The sequence below is a fragment of the Aedes albopictus genome, chromosome 2 (assembly GCF_035046485.1).
Source record: "Aedes albopictus strain Foshan chromosome 2, AalbF5, whole genome shotgun sequence".
In the NCBI taxonomy this organism is placed as follows: Eukaryota; Metazoa; Arthropoda; class Insecta; order Diptera; family Culicidae; genus Aedes; species Aedes albopictus.
In genome coordinates this window covers 289,191,762-289,210,205 of record NC_085137.1, presented here as the reverse complement: position 1 = coordinate 289,210,205, position 18,444 = coordinate 289,191,762, and the positions used below count along the sequence as shown (strand labels likewise).

The window sequence follows — 18,444 nt, the reverse complement described above, 5'->3', positions numbered from 1 at the left end:
AGCTCCTAAGAGAATTCATCCAGTAATTCCTGTGGGAATTTTTCTAGAAGTTTCTTCAGGACATCCTTCAGGAATTATGCAGGAGTTCCTCCGGTAATTCTTTCAGGAATTCCTCCGGGGATTTCTGCAGAAGTTTCCTAGGAAATTCTTCCAAGAATATCTCCAAGAATTCTTGCAGGAGTTCCTTCGGAAACTTTCCAAAAGTTAATCCAGGAATTCATCTGACAATCCCTGCAAATGTTTCTCTAAGAGTTTTTTTTCAGGAATTTCTCCGGGAATTCCTTCCAGGAATGACTTTAGGTATTCATGCATGAGTTCCACCAGGAATTCTCCCAAGATTTTTTCCAGGAATACTTTCAGTGGTTTTTCCAGGACATCTCCCGAAGGCTTCTGCAGGAGTTCCTCCGGTAATTCTTCCAGGAGTTGCTCCGCAATTCTTCCAGGATTTCGTCTGATGATGCAGGAGTTTTCTCGGGAATTCTTTCAGGAATATCTCCGGGATTTCTTTCAGGCCTTCCTCCAAGAATTCTTTCAGAAGTTCCTCCGAGAATTCTTACAGGACTTCCTCCGGGATTTTTTCCAGGCGTTTCTGTGAAGATTCCTGCAGGATTTTTTTTTTGATAATTCATTCAGGAGCTAATCTGGGAATTCTTCCGGAAATTCAACAAAGAGCTTCTCAGGGAATTCTTCATGAAGTTCCTCCGGCAATCTCTGCAGATGTTCCTTTAAGAGTTTTCTCTGGAATTCCTTCAGGAGTTCCTGTGGGAATTTCTCCGGGAATTCTTCCAGGTATTCTAGGAAAATATCCTTCAAGGGGTGACTTCAGGAGTTCTCCAGGAATTTCTCCAAGAATTCTTCCAAGACTTTCTCCTGCATGAAATTTCCGCAGAAATTTCTTCGGGAACTCTTGCAGGAGTTCCTGTAGGGATTATCCATAAGTTTATGCGAGATTTCTTCAAAGAATTTCTTCAAGAATTCTTCCAGGAATTTCTCTAGGAATTCTTCCAGGAGTTTGTCCGAGAATTCATCCAGGATTTCCTGCGGAGGTTTCTACAAGAATTTTCGGAGAAATTACTTAATCCCGGAGAAATTACTTAAAGAAATTGCTGTACGAATTCCCGGAAAAACTCTTGCAGGGATTCCCGGAGCAACTCCTGAAGCAATTTTCGGAGGAACTCCTGGAGGAATTTCCTGAGGAACTCCTGGAGGAATTTCTGAAAGTACTCCAGGAGGAATATCCGGAGGAACTCCTGCTGAAATTTCCAAGAATTCTGAAGAAATTTCAGAAAACCTGGAAGAACTATTTGAGGAATTCCCGGAGGAACATCTTGAAAAATTTCCGGAGAATTACTCCGGGGAAATTTCTCCTTCCAGGAATTCCTTCGGGAGTTTCTTCGAAAATTCTTCCAGGAATGATTTAAGGAATTCTTGTAGGAGTTCCACCGGGAACTCACCCAAGAGTTTTCCGGGAATGCTTTTAGGGTTTTTTCCAGGAGATCTCCCGGAGATTTCTGCAGAAGTTCCTCCAGGAGTTTTGCAGGAGTTTCTCCGGTAATTCTTCCAGGAGTTGCTCCGGTAGTTCTTCCAGGATTTCCTCTGGTGATTTCTGCAGGAGTTTTCTCGGGAATTGTTTCAGGAATATCTCCGGGAATTCATTCAGGCCTTCCTCCGAGAATTCTTCCAGGATTTCCTCCGAGAAGTTTTCCAGGAGTTCCTCCAAGAATTCTTGCAGGACTTTTTTCCGGGAATTTTTATCCATGAGGTCTTGTGGAAATTCTTGCATGAGTTTTATTGAGAATTCTTTCGTGAGCTCGGAAAGTCCACAAAGAGTTCCTCTGGGAATTCTTTATGAAGTTCATCCGGCAATCTCTGCAGATGTTCCTCTAAAGAGTTTTCTCTGGAATTCCTCCAGGAGTTCCTGCGGGAATTTCTCCGGGAATTCTTCCAGGTATTCTTCCTGGAATTCCTTCTGCAGTACCTCCGGAAACTCTTCCAGGGGTGACTTCAGGAAATCTCCAGGAATTTCTCTAAGAATTCTTCCGGGAATCCCTCCAGGAATTATTCTGGGAGTACCTTCAAAGAATTTAGCAGATTTTTTTTCGCGAACTCATACAGGTGCTTCTGTAGGGATCATCCATAAGTTCCTCTGAAATTTCTTCAAAGAATTCCTACAAGAATGAGTTTTTTCGGGAATCTTTACAGGAGTTCCTCCGGAAATTCTTTCAGGATTTCTCGGAGGAACTCCTGAAATAATTCCCGAAAGAACTTCTTGCTAAATTCCGGAGGAACTCCTGAAGGAATTTCCGGAGGAACTCCTTGAGGACTTCTGTTAAGCATACCAGGGAGAATCCTCTTAGGAACTCCTGTAGAAATTCCCGGAGAAACTCCTGTAGGAATTTACGGAGGAAATCCTGAGGGAATTTCCGAAGGAACTTCTGGAGGAATTCCCGGAGGAGCTTCTCAACATGCAGCAGGAACCAGATAGAGGTCGGCGATTTCGTGGATGGCCGCGAACGCGCTGACTGCACGCGGCTATAGAAGACCTGGGAATCCTACACTTTCGTAAAAACTGGAGGAACATCGACGTAGATGGTGGTCTACTATACGCTCGGCGCTAGAGTGGAGTTAGTTTGTAGCAATAAGGTATCACGGTGAAGGACCTATAATTTAAAAAGGAATGGCTTTTCTTTTTTGTATCTTTTTTTTATTTGGAGTTCTTAGAGAAAAGCGAGGGTTTCTACAACACAGTCGTTTAGATGTTTTTTCTTCGATAGTTCCAATTTCACATTAACATTATGTATACATTAGTCAATAGGCACAGGAAGTTCATACCGGAAAATGAGTAGATTTCTTCAGAAATATGTTAAAAGTCACGCACCTCAAATAAAGCTAAGGAAAGACACGTTCATAACAATATTTGTCACACTCGTTTGTTTGGCCATTCCACCGCCCGGAAGTAGCGTATCACTTCAGCACATCTTTGGAACGCGAACGGCAACTGGACGTGGGCACCTAACTGTCAGAATTAACACCATTGACATCAATCTGCTTCGCTTCAAAATTCACTGATAATCTTGGGTGGCCGTATCCGCCTTTTACGGCATATTCTGCACTAATCTGGTTCACCAGGATCTTGTGGTGTATTACTACTTTTGTCCGCCGGATACACACAAGAAATTTGTGCCGCGGGTGCACTTCATTCCATCACTTTCGGCGTTTTGAAGCGATTGCAAATATGTATCTGAAAGAGAAAAACAATCATATGTATAGAAAAGCGAAAATTCTGCGCACTCTGAAAAACTTACCACATAATAACAGTTCCGCAGCAATTATCAGAGACTTCTGCCACAACCAGCGCTTGCCTTTTCCGGTTGTAATACCGGAATTCTACATAATTCCTACGGTACAACTTATTTTTTCACAGAAAGTTTCTGCTATGTTCAGCAGCAGGAAAATCAACATAAGGCAATCGAGAAATTTTACATAAGGGCCGAACGTTGGAAAAGTTTGCATCACCGAAATGATAAAAACAACACATTTTAAGCAGCTGTAGTATATTATTCTTATTATTAATACCTAGTACACTTTATATTATAAGGTTAATACTTCGTGTTTATTATAAAAAGTGTTAAAAATTGACGAAATTAAAAGAAAATGAAAATTGTACTTTTGAAATAAGCCATAATCAAAGTGCTTTCTCGGTGCACCGCCGGTTTGACAGTTCTACAAATGAACATCGCATTTGTTTTTGTTCATTCTGTTTCTCACATCGAAAATGAAGCTCTCACCTCACTCGAGACGACAATCAGAATCGAGCGACAAGAGTCGCGTGACAACGAGGTGAGAATTGTCGTCGCGTGTCGTACGACACGCAGAATAAACGTGATTAGTCGTCTCACGTCACGTGAGACGAAACCGTCCGTCTCACCTCACACGCCGCGCAGAATAAGCCTGAGTATGCGTTGACATCTATTCTAGTTTTCTCGGTCTGATTCGGCCTCATTTCCATAATAGTTTGCGTTAACACCTCGTTTAGTATTCTCGGCCTTATAAAGGGTTAATCGAACTACAAAATCATAATAAATCCTAAAATTCAAGAACTGCGTATTTTGCTTCCTAAAAAACCTTACAGCTAGTGTCACTCATTATCGGCGCATTTCTCAATAAACTCATCGAAATCCTGCCGGTAGACCAGCGCCAACAGATCAAGCAGCTCCAGATAGCCGCAAATCAGAAGCAAGCAGTCATCATTCAACTGCAGAAGGTTCATACCTTCCGAATACGCTTCCTCTGTAGAATGGACGCTTTCCGCTTTGACACTACTGTTGAGATCCGCTTCGGTGGATGTGTCTTTCGGTGGCACTGATGGTCCATTGGATGTTCTGGCTACTGCTTCATTGCAGCAATCGTTTGGTTTCTTGTCACCCTGATCCGTTTCCTGCTTCTTCTTGAGGTAATCCTCTTGATGCCAGCTATCGGCGGGAGCCACGAAGCATCGCTGCTTGAGCTTGAATTTATCCTGCAAGCATTTGGCAGCATCCTCGTACGCGATAAATCCGTACCGGATGATTCGATCTTTTTTATTATACCGACGATAACCTCCCCGACCTCGTCCGCGGGACGCCGCTGCTTCCTCCACACCGTCATTGTCATACTGGTTGCTATCCTGACTGGTGTAGATCCGGACGCTTTTGACCGGTCCATACGGTTCGAATATGCTGCGTATCGCCTCTTCCGTGACCGATTCCGGGTTCCTCGTGAAGCTGGCCGGTATTGACCGGGAAGCCATCCTCGATGTGGAAAATTCGTTCATCAGCTCGGTCGTCGCTCGGATCGGGTCCCATGTCGAAGTGTGCCTTGCCTGACAGATCACCCCGCATGAAGCTCAGAGCCTTTATCAACTTCATCCGCTTCGGGGCCACCAGATGGGTGATTTCATGATCGCAGTGCTTGTTTTACCTCAGAATTTGATTGATCGAGATCAGATACCTTGCCAACAGCGAATCCCTGCTCAACCGATTTTGGTAAACTAAATATCACTCCGAGTTGGCCGACTTAAGAGTGGCTGGGCTGGAAGTTAGCTTTACGATGGACACTATTCCGAAGGATTTGGTCAGAAAGCACAACAAGCCTTGTACTGATCAAACGCCTGAAAACGAAAATAATTTTAAACAATTCAATTGAGTCCCGATGAGATATTCCCACCCCCGTTCTCACCTTTAAAACAGCGTTTCCTTATGGTCAAATCACTGACCGCCGTTCTTCCGGAGAACCCTCAGTCGCATACCATCAGTTGCGCTCCCAACCGGTTCGTTTGCGCCGTAACCTACTCCACGGAAGCCGCAACGCTATCCGGAAAGAAAATATTCCCAAAACGTAACCAATAAACAACACAAGATAGCAAAAAGCAGAACACTGTAAACAAACAAATTGACAAGTCGCTTGACAGTTCGCTCATTTCGCCCGTTCAAGGGGTTAGCCAAAGCAAAGCAATTACAGACAAAAAGAGGGGCTTGCGAAAGTAGGTGCGACCGAAAAAAACGATTACTGCTCCGTCTGTATCTTCGTTTGTGGTATAACCACAAACGAAGATATTGTCGTCGCGGTTGAAACCCGAAGTTTCCCCACACCCGACAATCGAATTTTCTCAAAATCCATATGTAAAACCTAACGTCGGACGTAGTGCGCTGGACAGCGGATCTGGCCCTCTATCCAGCGCACTGTGCCCGACGTACGTCCGACACACGGTTTAGGAGAAAAATCGATTTTCGCGTGTCAAAAATTCCGATTTTCAGCTGCACGAACAATACAGACGGAGCAGTAATCATTTTTTTCGGTACCACTTTCGTTTTCATCCTTTCGCACGCCCCTCTTGTTTTGTGTAATCGAGCACTTTGGTGAGCCCCTTGAACGGGCGAATTGAGCGAACTGTCAAGCGACTTGTCAACAACTTTGTATATAAACATTGAAAGTTTTTGCTTTTTGCCACGGAACATCAAAAATTTATACGAGCCGGTTGGGGTAGAATTCCGGACTTGGCCCGCCGACAGATCCAGGGACTGAAGGGGTCTAATCCTAATCGACAACGTTTGAGGAGGCTTCGTCAATCTTAAAACCGGATCGACCGAAAAGTGGTCCAGGAAACGCTGTGGCGGCAGTGCAAGTTGGACCACAAAACGCGCTTCTCGCCGACGGATGGATTCGCGAATTGAGTGCCGGATTACGCGTTGTGTGTTGGCAACTTGGTTGACAAGGCCAGCGTGGGAATATTCGAAGCGACTGATACGGCGCTGTGCGACAAACGACCGCTGAATAATAATCCAAACGATTGGTTTTTCATGCCGGTGGATGTAACGGCCGATCAAAGCAAATGCATTCGGAAGATGTTTTTGAGCGAAGCTAACGGCGAAGGACGTCCAGGAGGGAAATTGTTGAAGAAATTTCGGCTAAGGTAAGACATCGTAGGAGGGCAAGTTTGCATATATCTTATTTCTCCGATTTCTCAACGAATTTCACTTTTTTTTCATACGCATCCAGGGTGAAAAGCAGAAAATCGTCCACGCGTTGCACATCATCGTTGTGGGTGGCCTGGAAGTTTGCGGCCTACTATTCGAAAAATAAAACATCCTGTGCAGCAAGCTCACCAAACCCATCCATCAAAACATGCTTCCGCTGTTCGGCGGGTTCCGGTCCGGCTTCTTTAGCAAGGTCTCAATCCACGAGCTGATCGACGGCGCCAAAGTGCTCGGAAGCGGCTTCGAGCGTTTCGACGGGCGGAAACTAAGCGGTTTTACATTCCCTGAGGGTGAGTGAGTGTGCAGACCGATCCGAAGGGAGCCGAGAAGCAACTGGAATTTGGAAAGGCTTCCGACAGCCGGATCCTTTGGGCCTGGAGCAAAATCAGCCAGATCTAATCGTCGGCGCAGCGGTTCGAGGCTGCCAAAGAACCGAATCTCGTCTCCCGGCGGGATTTCGATGAGTTTCGAGAAGTGATTCACATGAAGTGATGCTAGGTAGTTTCGGAAGCAACTACCTACGCAGTTTATGAATTTGAACTTTAGCATGTGTTATGATTTGTGCTCATTTTACAAATGGATTGACGTAACGCAGCTCGACTCGAATATCGAAAATTCCAGAAGTTTTTTGTTAATCTCTTCCCGCTCACGACTTTTTTCAATGTTTTGAATAGCACTATAAATTCTTTGAATAAAAAAAATGCTCGTAAATGCTGAACCGTTTTATATCCAATCTTCTGGGACATATCCAGAAGTGAACTGTTAAAAAAAAAACAAAAGATTCTCGCATCACCATGCAATTCGGGAGGATCTGGAGAACCTAGATAGAACTAACCTTTTTGGACCTTTGGTGAACTGTTTTAAATAAACTGTCCTTGCATCGCCATGCAATTCAGGAGGACCTGATGAACCGTATTATATTCAATCTTCTGGGACATCTGTAACAGCTCCAGAATCGGAAAGGATTCTTGCATCACCATGCAATTCGGGAGGAAAACCTAGATAAAACTCAAGAATTGAACTGTTCCAAAAGTAAGTTTCTTGCATCACCACCATGCAATTCGGGAGGACTTGGTGAACCTAGATAAAATTAATCTTCTTGGACATTTGGTACAGTTCCAGAAGTGAACTGTTCCAAAAGTAAGTTTCTTGCATCACCATGCAATTCGAGAGGACTTAGTGAACCTAGAAAGAACTAATCTTTTTGGACCTTTAGAACTGCTGCAGAAGTTAATTGTTTTAAAAGTATGTTTCTTGCATCACCATGCAATTCGGGAGGACTTGGTGAATCTAGATAGAGCAAATCTTTTCGGACCTTTGGAACTGCTGCAGAAGTGAACTGTTTCAAAAGTAAGTTTCTTGCATCACCATGCAATTCGGGAGGACTTGGTGAACCTAGATAGAACTAATCTTTTTGGACCTTTGGAACTGCTGCAGAAATGAACTGTTTCAAAAGTATGTTTCTTGCATCACCATGCAATTCGAGAGGACCTGGTGAACCTAGAAAGAACTAATCTTTTTGGACCTTTAGAACTGCTGCAGAAGTGAACTGTTTCAAAAGTATGTTTCTTGCATCACCATGCAATTCGGGAGGACCTGGTGAACCTAGATAAAATTAATCTTCTTGGACATTTGGTACAGTTCCACAAGTGAACTGTTCCAAAAGTAAGTTTCTTGCATCACCATGCAATTCGGGAGGACTTGGTGAACCTAGATAGAACTAATCTTTTTGGACCTTTAGAACTGCTACAGAAGTGAATTGTTTTAAAAGTATGTTTCTTGCATCACCATGCAATTCGGGAGGACTTGGTGAATCTAGATAGAGCAAATCTTTTCGGACCTTTGGAACTGCTGCAGAAGTGAACTGTTTCAAAAGTACGTTTCTTGCATCACCATGCAATTCGGGAGGACTTGGTGCACCTAGATAGAACTAATCTTTTTGGACCTTTAGAACTGCTACAGAAGTGAACTGTTCCAAAAGTAAGTTTCTTGCATCACCATGCAATTCGGGAGGACCTGGTGAACCTAGATAAAATTAATCTTCTTGGACATTTGGTACAGTTCCACAAGTGAACTGTTCCAAAAGTAAGTTTCTTGCATCACCATGCAATTCGAGAGGACTTAGTGAACCTAGAAAGAACTAATCTTTTTGGACATTTAGAACTGCTACAGAAGTGAACTGTTTCAAAAGTAAGTTTCTTGCATCACCATGCAATTCGGGAGGACCTGGTGAACCTAGATAAAATTAATCTTCTTGGACATTTGGTACAGTTCCAGAAGTGAACTGTTCCAAAAGTAAGTTTCTTGCATCACCATGCAATTCGAGAGGACTTAGTGAACCTAGAAAGAACTAATCTTTTTGGACCTTTAGAACTGCTACAGAAGTGAACTGTTTCAAAAGTAAGTTTCTTGCATCACCATGCAATTCAGGAGGACCTGGTGAACCTAGATAAAATTAATCTTCTTGGACATTTGGTACAGTTCCACAAGTGAACTGTTCCAAAAGTAAGTTTCTTGCATCACCATGCAATTCGAGAGGACTTAGTGAACCTAGAAAGAACTAATCTTTTTGGACATTTAGAACTGCTACAGAAGTGAACTGTTTCAAAAGTAAGTTTCTTGCATCACCATGCAATTCGGGAGGACCTGGTGAACCTAGATAAAATTAATCTTCTTGGACATTTGGTACAGTTCCAGAAGTGAACTGTTCCAAAAGTAAGTTTCTTGCATCACCATGCAATTCGGGAGGACTTGGTGAACCTAGATAGAACTAATCTTTTTGGACCTTTAGAACTGCTACAGAAGTGAACTGTTTCAAAAGTAAGTTTCTTGCATCACCATGCAATTCGGGAGGACCTGGTGAACCTAGATAAAATTAATCTTCTTGGACATTTGGTACAGTTCCAGAAGTGAACTGTTCCAAAAGTAAGTTTCTTGCATCACCATGCAATTCGAGAGGACTTAGTGAACCTAGAAAGAACTAATCTTTTTGGACCTTTAGAACTGCTGCAGAAGTTAATTGTTTTAAAAGTATGTTTCTTGCATCACCATGCAATTCGGGAGGACTTGGTGAACCTAGATAGAACTAATCTTTTTGGACCTTTAGAACTGCTACAGAAGTGAATTGTTTTAAAAGTATGTTTCTTGCATCACCATGCAATTCGGGAGGACTTGGTGAATCTAGATAGAGCAAATCTTTTCGGACCTTTGGAACTGCTGCAGAAGTGAACTGTTTCAAAAGTAAGTTTCTTGCATCACCATGCAATTCGGGAGGACTTGGTGAACCTAGATAGAACTAATCTTTTTGGACCTTTGGAACTGCTGCAGAAATGAACTGTTTCAAAAGTATGTTTCTTGCATCACCATGCAATTCGAGAGGACCTGGTGAACCTAGAAAGAACTAATCTTTTTGGACCTTTAGAACTGCTGCAGAAGTGAACTGTTTCAAAAGTATGTTTCTTGCATCACCATGCAATTCGGGAGGACCTGGTGAACCTAGATAAAATTAATCTTCTTGGACATTTGGTACAGTTCCAGAAGTAAACTGTTCCAAAAGTAAGTTTCTTGCATCACCATGCAATTCGGGAGGACTTGGTGAACCTAGATAGAACTAATCTTTTTGGACCTTTAGAACTGCTACAGAAGTGAATTGTTTTAAAAGTATGTTTCTTGCATCACCATGCAATTCGGGAGGACTTGGTGAACCTAGATAGAACTAATCTTTTTGGACCTTTAGAACTGCTTTCAAAAGTATGTTTCTTGCATCACCATGCAATTCGGGAGGACTTGGTGAACCTAGATAGAACTAATCTTTTTGGACCTTTGGAACTGCTGCAGAAATGAACTGTTTCAAAAGTATGTTTCTTGCATCACCATGCAATTCGAGAGGACCTGGTGAACCTAGAAAGAACTAATCTTTTTGGACCTTTAGAACTGCTTTCAAAAGTATGTTTCTTGCATCACCATGCAATTCGGGAGGACTTGGTGAACCTAGATAGAACTAATCTTTTTGGACCTTTGGAACTGCTGCAGAAATGAACTGTTTCAAAAGTATGTTTCTTGCATCACCATGCAATTCGAGAGGACCTGGTGAACCTAGATAGAACTAATCTTTTTGGACCTTTGGAACTGCTGCAGAAATGAACTGTTTCAAAAGTATGTTTCTTGCATCACCATGCAATTCGGGAGGACCTGGTGAACCTAGATAAAATTAATCTTCTTGGACATTTGGTACAGTTCCAGAAGTGAACTGTTCCAAAAGTAAGTTTCTTGCATCACCATGCAATTCGGGAGGACTTGGTGAACCTAGATAGAACTAATCTTTTTGGACCTTTAGAACTGCTACAGAAGTGAATTGTTTTAAAAGTATGTTTCTTGCATCACCATGCAATTCGGGAGGACTTGGTGAATCTAGATAGAGCAAATCTTTTCGGACCTTTGGAACTGCTGCAGAAGTGAACTGTTTCAAAAGTAAGTTTCTTGCATCACCATGCAATTCGAGAGGACTTAGTGAACCTAGAAAGAACTAATCTTTTTGGACCTTTAGAACTGCTACAGAAGTGAACTGTTTCAAAAGTAAGTTTCTTGCATCACCATGCAATTCGGGAGGACCTGGTGAACCTAGATAAAATTAATCTTCTTGGACATTTGGTACAGTTCCAGAAGTGAACTGTTCCAAAAGTAAGTTTCTTGCATCACCATGCAATTCGGGAGGACTTGGTGAACCTAGATAGAACTAATCTTTTTGGACCTTTAGAACTGCTATAGAAGTGAACTGTTTCAAAAGTAAGTTTCTTGCATCACCATGCAATTCGGGAGGACCTGGTGAACCTAGATAAAATTAATCTTCTTGGACATTTGGTACAGTTCCAGAAGTGAACTGTTCCAAAAGTAAGTTTCTTGCATCACCATGCAATTCGAGAGGACTTAGTGAACCTAGAAAGAACTAATCTTTTTGGACCTTTAGAACTGCTGCAGAAGTTAATTGTTTTAAAAGTATGTTTCTTGCATCACCATGCAATTCGGGAGGACTTGGTGAACCTAGATAGAACTAATCTTTTCGGTCCTTTGGAACTGCTGCAGAAATTAACTGTTTCAAAAGTAAGTTTCTTGCATCATCATGCAATCTGGGAGGACTTGGTGAACCAACAAATCTGTCTAAACCTTTGCAACGAATTTAGACATTTTTTGTTAAGGTGGTCCGTATCATCACTATGGACTTTGAGAGGACTTAGTGAACCAACAAATCTGTCTAAACCTCTGCAACAAATTCAGATATTTTTGATTAAGGTGGTCAGTATCAAAGATCGATAACTTTAGCATCACTATGGAATTTGGGAGGACTTAGTGAACCAACAAATCTGTCTAAACCTCATCAACGAATTTAGATACTTTTGGTAAAGGTAGGCAAAGTAGGAGGTCGTGGCGAACGTAATTAGTTCTATTAGTCTGGACTTCTGGAACAATTCCAGAGTTTTTTCATGGTTAAAGATCAGTTGGAAAAAAAATACTTCATACCACCAGACGTGGTGTTTTTTTGTTCAAAAAGGACGTGGCGCAACGAGTTAGATGTAATTCTTATAGCCTTCGGCATTGGCAACTTTATACGCCATATTTTTGCTGCAATTCAAAGAATCTTTGGAAACAATGGCGCCTAAAACGAGACATAGAAGCTAGAGTCATTTATGGTATTTTAAGTAGTTTATACGCATGAGTTTTTCGGAATTTTTGCAACCTCTAACCAACACCATCAACCAAACTCCCCCCCCCCCCTCCCCCACTCACCCCGACAATACGTTTTATTTATCGAATATTCTAAAATAATCAACATACATATGACTATTATTACATCAGAGCTAAAACGACACCACAGAGTAACACACGTCACACTCTATTCGCCCCCCTTCCACAACGTAAACCTTTTTAACGGTTGATTCCAACATTCGGTAGTTGGCACGCTTCGCTGGTATCGTTTCTGTTCCTGTTTGCCTACCGCCACCTAGTGGTGGTCCGGCCAATTACAGTACGATTAGTATTTGGCGGTTGTGTTTTCGTAACGATGTTTTCTATGAAATTTGTTCTAATTGTTACGTCTCTTTCTCTGTGACGACACTTTATTTAGCGATGGAGGTAGTTCCCCAAGAAATGATGGTCGTCAAGCAGCATGTTTACTCCCCGGAGAGTTATCAGCGATGGTTGGCAGGAACAGCTGGAATGAATTTAAAAACGGTTTGTTCAAACTTGTGTTTGTAGCTGGAATATTAATCAAGTCATTTACTATAAAGAATTGAAAGGGTTTGTTAGCCTTGCTGATAAGACTTTTAATTGAAAATACGAAGACAGTAGTCAGGCAAAAAAGCCTTTGAAGCCTGAATTAACCAAAACAGAGAGAGGTAGGTATATCACTACACCATGGTGCAGTAGGAACGTAGAGTTAGAAAAAAGGGCTAAGACGTTACTAAAAAGTCTAATTACTAGTCTTGATCATAAATTTGGCTGCAAAACGGTGAGCCGATAAGAAGAACGTCCAATATAGCTCTGGTCCTCACAAGTTCCTACCTCATGTTTCCACGGGTCAAGTGATGACAAGACCGCCAGCTAAGAGTTGTGTGCTTAGCTGGTAGTGCAGCCTGGGCGCTGTTGTCGTTCTAACTTTAGCTATAGATTGAGGAGGTATGTCCCGAGCGTCTGTTCACCAAGGAGATGCGGCTCAAAGATCGAGAAACGACATTGATTGAAAAATTATTCACTCTCATTAGAAATAAAAAATAAAATGGTTTTTCGCCATTTTTCTTATGCGATACATTCCATATAATCTCCATATAAACGGCCGCGGGGCAAGATGGGTCACCTTCAATTTTGAACGTATTTTTGGAGCATTCAAAAGTTATTTATTTTTTATTACAAGACTATCTCATTAATGACTTCAATCAAGCGGAATGAGCGCTCAAAATTATTACATAAAATTATGATAATTTTTTAGTGAAAACATCGATTTTTAAGTCGCCTTAGGACCACTCAATTCGTAAAGTTTTTTATATTCCAAATAAATTTATAAAATGTTTACTAGTAGCTCTTGTTTACTCAGTATGGATATGGAGCATATATGAATGTGGACCGAATCTTATATTTTGACGTTTTTCGTTGAGAAAATGTGAATTACTTAAAAGGTGACCCATCTTGCCCCGCCTTTTTTTCACGGCGCAAAATCGATCACTTTTTAAAACTGTTTGTTCAACATCATTATTTGTATTTAATGAACTTTTTATCGGCTTTTAGCATAGCTAACTAGTGTATTGAAGAGTAGCGGACGAATACAAACCAATACGATTTGTATTTACAAAGTTATGGTGATCCATCCTTAGGTGACCCATCTTGCCCCGCCCCACCCTATCCTTCTTTTACGTTAAGTATGTAGTTCACTTTTTACTGAAATCATTTTATGCCAAACGTACTTTATGCTAAATGTCCATTATGCCAAACGTCCTTATGCCAAATGGCATTATGCCAAACGGCCTTATGCCAAACGTACCAGACCCCATTAAATTATTTACGCTTGTAACAGTTCCACCTACCGGGAAGCCGACGAAAATCCTGAAGCCCTTTAATGTCGCCAAAATGTGCAGCAAATTGATGATGCACTAATAAAGCTTGCGATTCTCCTCAACAGCACAGCCCCAGTTGGTTGGTCCCGAATATGGGACACTAAATCCCTCACTGCATCCAGAATTAGACCAGTATCGATGGTACCGTAAAGGGCCAGGATGTCCTTGCATGAATGCAAATCGCAGTTAAGTGGCAGTGTGCTTCTGTAGAGTAGAATTTCAGACTCCATCTGCGTAAATGTCCGAACCTCGATCGGAAGCTATGACGAGCACTCGTTTTATGGTTGCTTTTTGCACAAATGATCCTCGGTGGAACTTAAATCTTCCTCTCCTTCCTGCAAGAACTTGACGTCTCCATAAACTTCCGGTTCCAGCTCAGCGTAGTATCGGTTCTCGCGCTTGTTGAATCCAGCTACGATTAAATAAGCCTGCAACAAAAACATTTTCGTTTGAGTGGCATAATGATGCAAATCCGATATCATAATCAACTTACCGAATCGTTTGCTCCATACCCCGCCTATGATTTTCAACAATCCCTTGTGAGCACATCCGGTGAGAATCATCACATTCTTGTCATTGAGGAATTCATCCTTCAAGAACCGTCACAACGGATTGCATCCACCGAAACGACCGAAACAGATTCCACTTTCGGACCGCGCACTAATAAATACGTAAACGCCAAAACAAAAACAAAACGAGTTTTTGTGCGGCGAAGGCGCGGCGAAAGACGGCGAAGGCGGCGAAAAGCTGTCAAAATCTTGTGATAGGGGTGAACCGATGCGTAAAAAACCATCGCAAAATGGTAATCACTAGCTCCCTCGGTGAACTTCTGCATAAGGAAAAAGAAGAAAACATGGTACCGAAAATTTTTAGTGGTTTGTACCGCACTCTTACGTCTGTATAAATTCGTCTGTGGTATAACCATTGTGAAATAATAGATAAATTTGTGAAACTATTAAAATTTATATTGATTTACAATTACTTAAAAGCTTAATCTTTCTTGCACTCTGCTTAGAGACACTTTTTGTAGCAACTTGAAGTCACGGAAAAGTGTTTCCACTCGATAAAAACTTTCAAGGGTTTTTAGAGAAAATCGCATATTTTCAAATACTGCACCAAAAATTATGAAACTTTTGATTTCGAATTATTTTTAAGAGAAGATCCAGATAAATGACCAAAAATAGTTTAGATACCTTAGCGTTTCATGAGCACTTCCACAGTAACTGTGGAACTGTTATTAACAAGAGTTTCCTTTGTCAATGACCATTTCGTATGTGCATACCGTGTGGCAGACACGAAGACACTCTTTTAGTAAGGAAGTCAAGGATTTTCCTTTACGAAAAGTTCTTGAAACGATCGGGAATTGAACGCGTCACCCTTCCCAAGTAACACACTTGTCACAGAAGAGTCACGGCAGCGCAGGTTTTTGTTACGCAAAAGTCACTGTGACTTACTTCTAGCAAGCAAGTATTTATTTGTTGGAAGTAAGTCACAGTGACTTCTGCGCAACAAAAACCTGCGCCGCCGTGACTCTTCCGTGACAAGTGTGTGTACTTGGGTTAGTATAGTCATGCTGAATATCCACACCTTAACAGCTGTGGCTATAGGGACTTTGTATAAAATATGAACGCTCATTCACGTGAATTTCATATGGTTTCGTTGAAAAATATAAATTGTATTTCGGATTCTTGGGGGGCCCCCTTCATCGGGGGGCCCGGGGCACTTACCCCCTTTGCCCCCCCCTTAAATCCGGGCCTGATTACAATTGATTACATGATTATTTTTTGATTACTCTGATTAATCTGATTACCATTACTTGTGATTACCTCAAGGATTACCTTGATTACTTTTGATTATCATGGATTATCATTGATTACATCTGATTACCATTGATTACCTCGTATTACTAATGATTACTTCTGATTACCATGATTACTTCTGATTACCATGATTACTTGTGATTACCTTGATTACTTTTGATTACCATGGATTATCATTGATTTCATCTGATTACCGTTGATTACCTCGGATTACTAATGATTATTCCTGATTACCATGATTACTTGTGATTACTTTTGATTACCATAGATAATCATTGATTACATCTGATTACCATTGATTACCTCGGATTACTAATAATTACTTCTGATTACCATGATTACTTCTGATTACCATGACTACTTGTGATCTCGGGCGCGACCTCCTGTCAAATTTTCATTCATGAAATTAGCGATCAGCTGATCCGAAACGTCTCGTAAAATGGCTCATAAATTTGTGCGTTACTTTTCCCTTTTCCCTTTCGCCGATCTGAACGAACTGCAACTCGACGAAAACGATTTTCGCTCGGTGTTTGTGGACCCAATTTGGCACCTCTTTAATACGGCGCCACTGTTATGGCGCTCGAAAAATTCGAGCGGGTTCGACCAAAACAAGCAAACGTCAGTCAGTGATCCACCGTGCAAGTTTTGAATCGCATTTTTTTGATACCACTTGGAATAATTTTGGCTAATTTTGATAAAAAGTTTAAATAACAGCTCTGTATTTCCACGTTTTGTCGCAATGAGTGCCAAAAACTCAGCCTTGGCATCGTTGACGGCCACCTACACCGATTCAGAGAATGAAGACGACAACAAATCGGACGATGGATCGATGGTTTCGGACGGTGAAAGCTCCTCCTCGCAGGTTGGTATTAATCATTTTATTTGTTTACACCTAGTTCAGTTACAATTTCCTTCTAAATTACAGAATCGCGCACGATCCCGACCGCAGACTCCAATGCGCGATGTATCGGAATCGTCCGTCACTCCTCCCGTTGCAGCAGTGGCCGTGTCGAAACCAGCTGCACCGGTCACAACAGCAGCCAGCGGATCCAATGAATCTTCCTCGTCGCGGCAGAAAGCACTTCGCTTGGTTAGCTACTTCGACGACACGGTAGTCTCCGATGACGAAAATCTCTCGCCACATCGGGATCAGGAACGCATGGACATTTCCGACGATGAAATCCCCGTGGCGGAAACTTCCGCTTCACCCAAAAAGATCGATCGATCCAAATTGTATGGATTTAGTTTGCCTCCGGAACCGAAGGGGAAATGCTCACTCGAACTGCAGGAGAAGATTGCGATCCTGTACGAAAAGATGCGCAACTCCAACATGGACACGAATAAAATCATTCAGGAGCGCAAAGAATTCCGCAATCCAAGCATTTACGAGAAGCTGATTCAATTCTGCGACATAAACGAACTCGGGACAAACTATTCGCCGGAAATTTTCGATCCCTCCCAATGGGGTAAGGAGTCCTACTATGAAGAGCTAGCCAAGGCACAAAAGCTGGAAATGGAAAAAGTGGAAAAGGCCCGAAAGGAAAGTGCCAAGACCGAAATCCAGGTTGGCGTCAAAAAGATGGATCCGGACGATTCGAAAAAGCGCAAATCCAAGTGGGACCAACCGGGAGTGCTGGGTGCTGCTCCGGGAGCCATTGGCACGGCCACGGCGCTCAAGCCGGCGGGAATCATAGCTCAAACGCTGACGGCGACGGCAACCGGAACCAAGGGCACCGTTATATCTGCGTTCGGGTCATTGCCCAAGAAGCCGAAGGTGTAGGTTTAGCGTTTTAAGGTAGGTTTCATTTTATTTTATTTATACTTTGTACAATAAATAGATTTAGACAAAACTTCTTGAGTAGCAGGATCCGTTGTATCACAGCCCGTAGCAAGGTCGATTGATTTCTTTGAAATGAATTTCAAAAATATTGTTAAATCTTTGGAACAACTTCCTGAATGATGATTTATGTTTCAATCAATTTTAAGTTAGGCCATACGTTTTTCTAAAGTCATTATATAAGTCATAAGTGCTCAAAATTTCATTGAATTTGGTTCATTGAATCCGGAGATATAACAGTTCAAAGTTGGCTATCGGATAATTATACCTTTTATAAAAATCGTTTCTACTTCATGTAGAATAGCCCGATCTTTCCTTAATTTTGATCATAGGTAGACAGCTAGTTGAACAACACAGTAAAAATTAAGATTTTTTATGCACTTTTCGAAAAGTTACAGCTAGTTGACCATTTTTCGAAAAGTGATAATTTTGCCTGTCCCGATCCTTTTGTCTATCCCCTGTGGAGATTCAAAAATTACGTCCATCGTTTTTCGGGATTTCTAGAACCCCCCTTCCCCCTCTGTCACGCAGTTTCCCTATACCCAATACACGTACTGTCACACTTTTCAAGCCCCCCCCCCCCCTTCCCCCAAATATTGGACATAATTTTTGAACGTTCCCTAATTCCAAACACTTTTTAAACGAAAAAACTTTAAAAAACGAAAAAA

General features: G+C 41.8%; 1 protein-coding gene, 2 long non-coding RNA genes and 1 pseudogene across 3 annotated transcripts; 1 reads left to right on the top strand and 3 right to left on the bottom strand.

Moving 5' to 3' along the window:
• Nucleotides 1-1,347: 1,347 nt before the first annotated feature.
• LOC109401960 (uncharacterized) lies at nt 1,348-3,883 on the bottom strand. Its single transcript, XR_002128071.4, has 2 exons — nt 3,306-3,883; nt 1,348-3,241 (listed from the first exon to the last, which is right to left on the bottom strand). It is a non-coding gene; the product is annotated as an uncharacterized LOC109401960 (long non-coding RNA).
• Nucleotides 3,884-3,988: 105 nt separating this feature from the next.
• Nucleotides 3,989-4,907, bottom strand: LOC115258153 (uncharacterized; annotated as a pseudogene).
• A 7,569-nt stretch (nt 4,908-12,476) lies between these two features.
• On the bottom strand, nt 12,477-15,037 carry LOC109414956 (uncharacterized). Its single transcript, XR_009997045.1, has 3 exons — nt 14,613-15,037; nt 14,090-14,547; nt 12,477-12,723 (listed from the first exon to the last, which is right to left on the bottom strand). It is a non-coding gene; the product is annotated as an uncharacterized LOC109414956 (long non-coding RNA).
• Nucleotides 15,038-16,556: 1,519 nt separating this feature from the next.
• Nucleotides 16,557-17,789, top strand: LOC109411105 (SAP30-binding protein). The gene is made up of 2 exons (XM_019684551.3): nt 16,557-16,801; nt 16,865-17,789. Exons 1-2 carry the CDS (start codon nt 16,679-16,681, stop codon nt 17,717-17,719), a joined length of 978 nt encoding a protein of 325 aa, XP_019540096.3. The 5' UTR covers nt 16,557-16,678; the 3' UTR covers nt 17,720-17,789.
• The last annotated feature ends 655 nt before the right edge of the window (nt 17,790-18,444 follow it).

Excerpts from the sequence above, each read along its gene's own strand:
- LOC109411105 (XM_019684551.3), top strand. The coding sequence starts at position 16,679 with ATGAGTGCCAAAAACTCAGCCTTGGCATCGTTGACGGCCACCTACACC. Across the intron at positions 16,802-16,864 it reads GTGAAAGCTCCTCCTCGCAG|AATCGCGCACGATCCCGACC; the intron begins GTTGGTATTAAT and ends TCTAAATTACAG.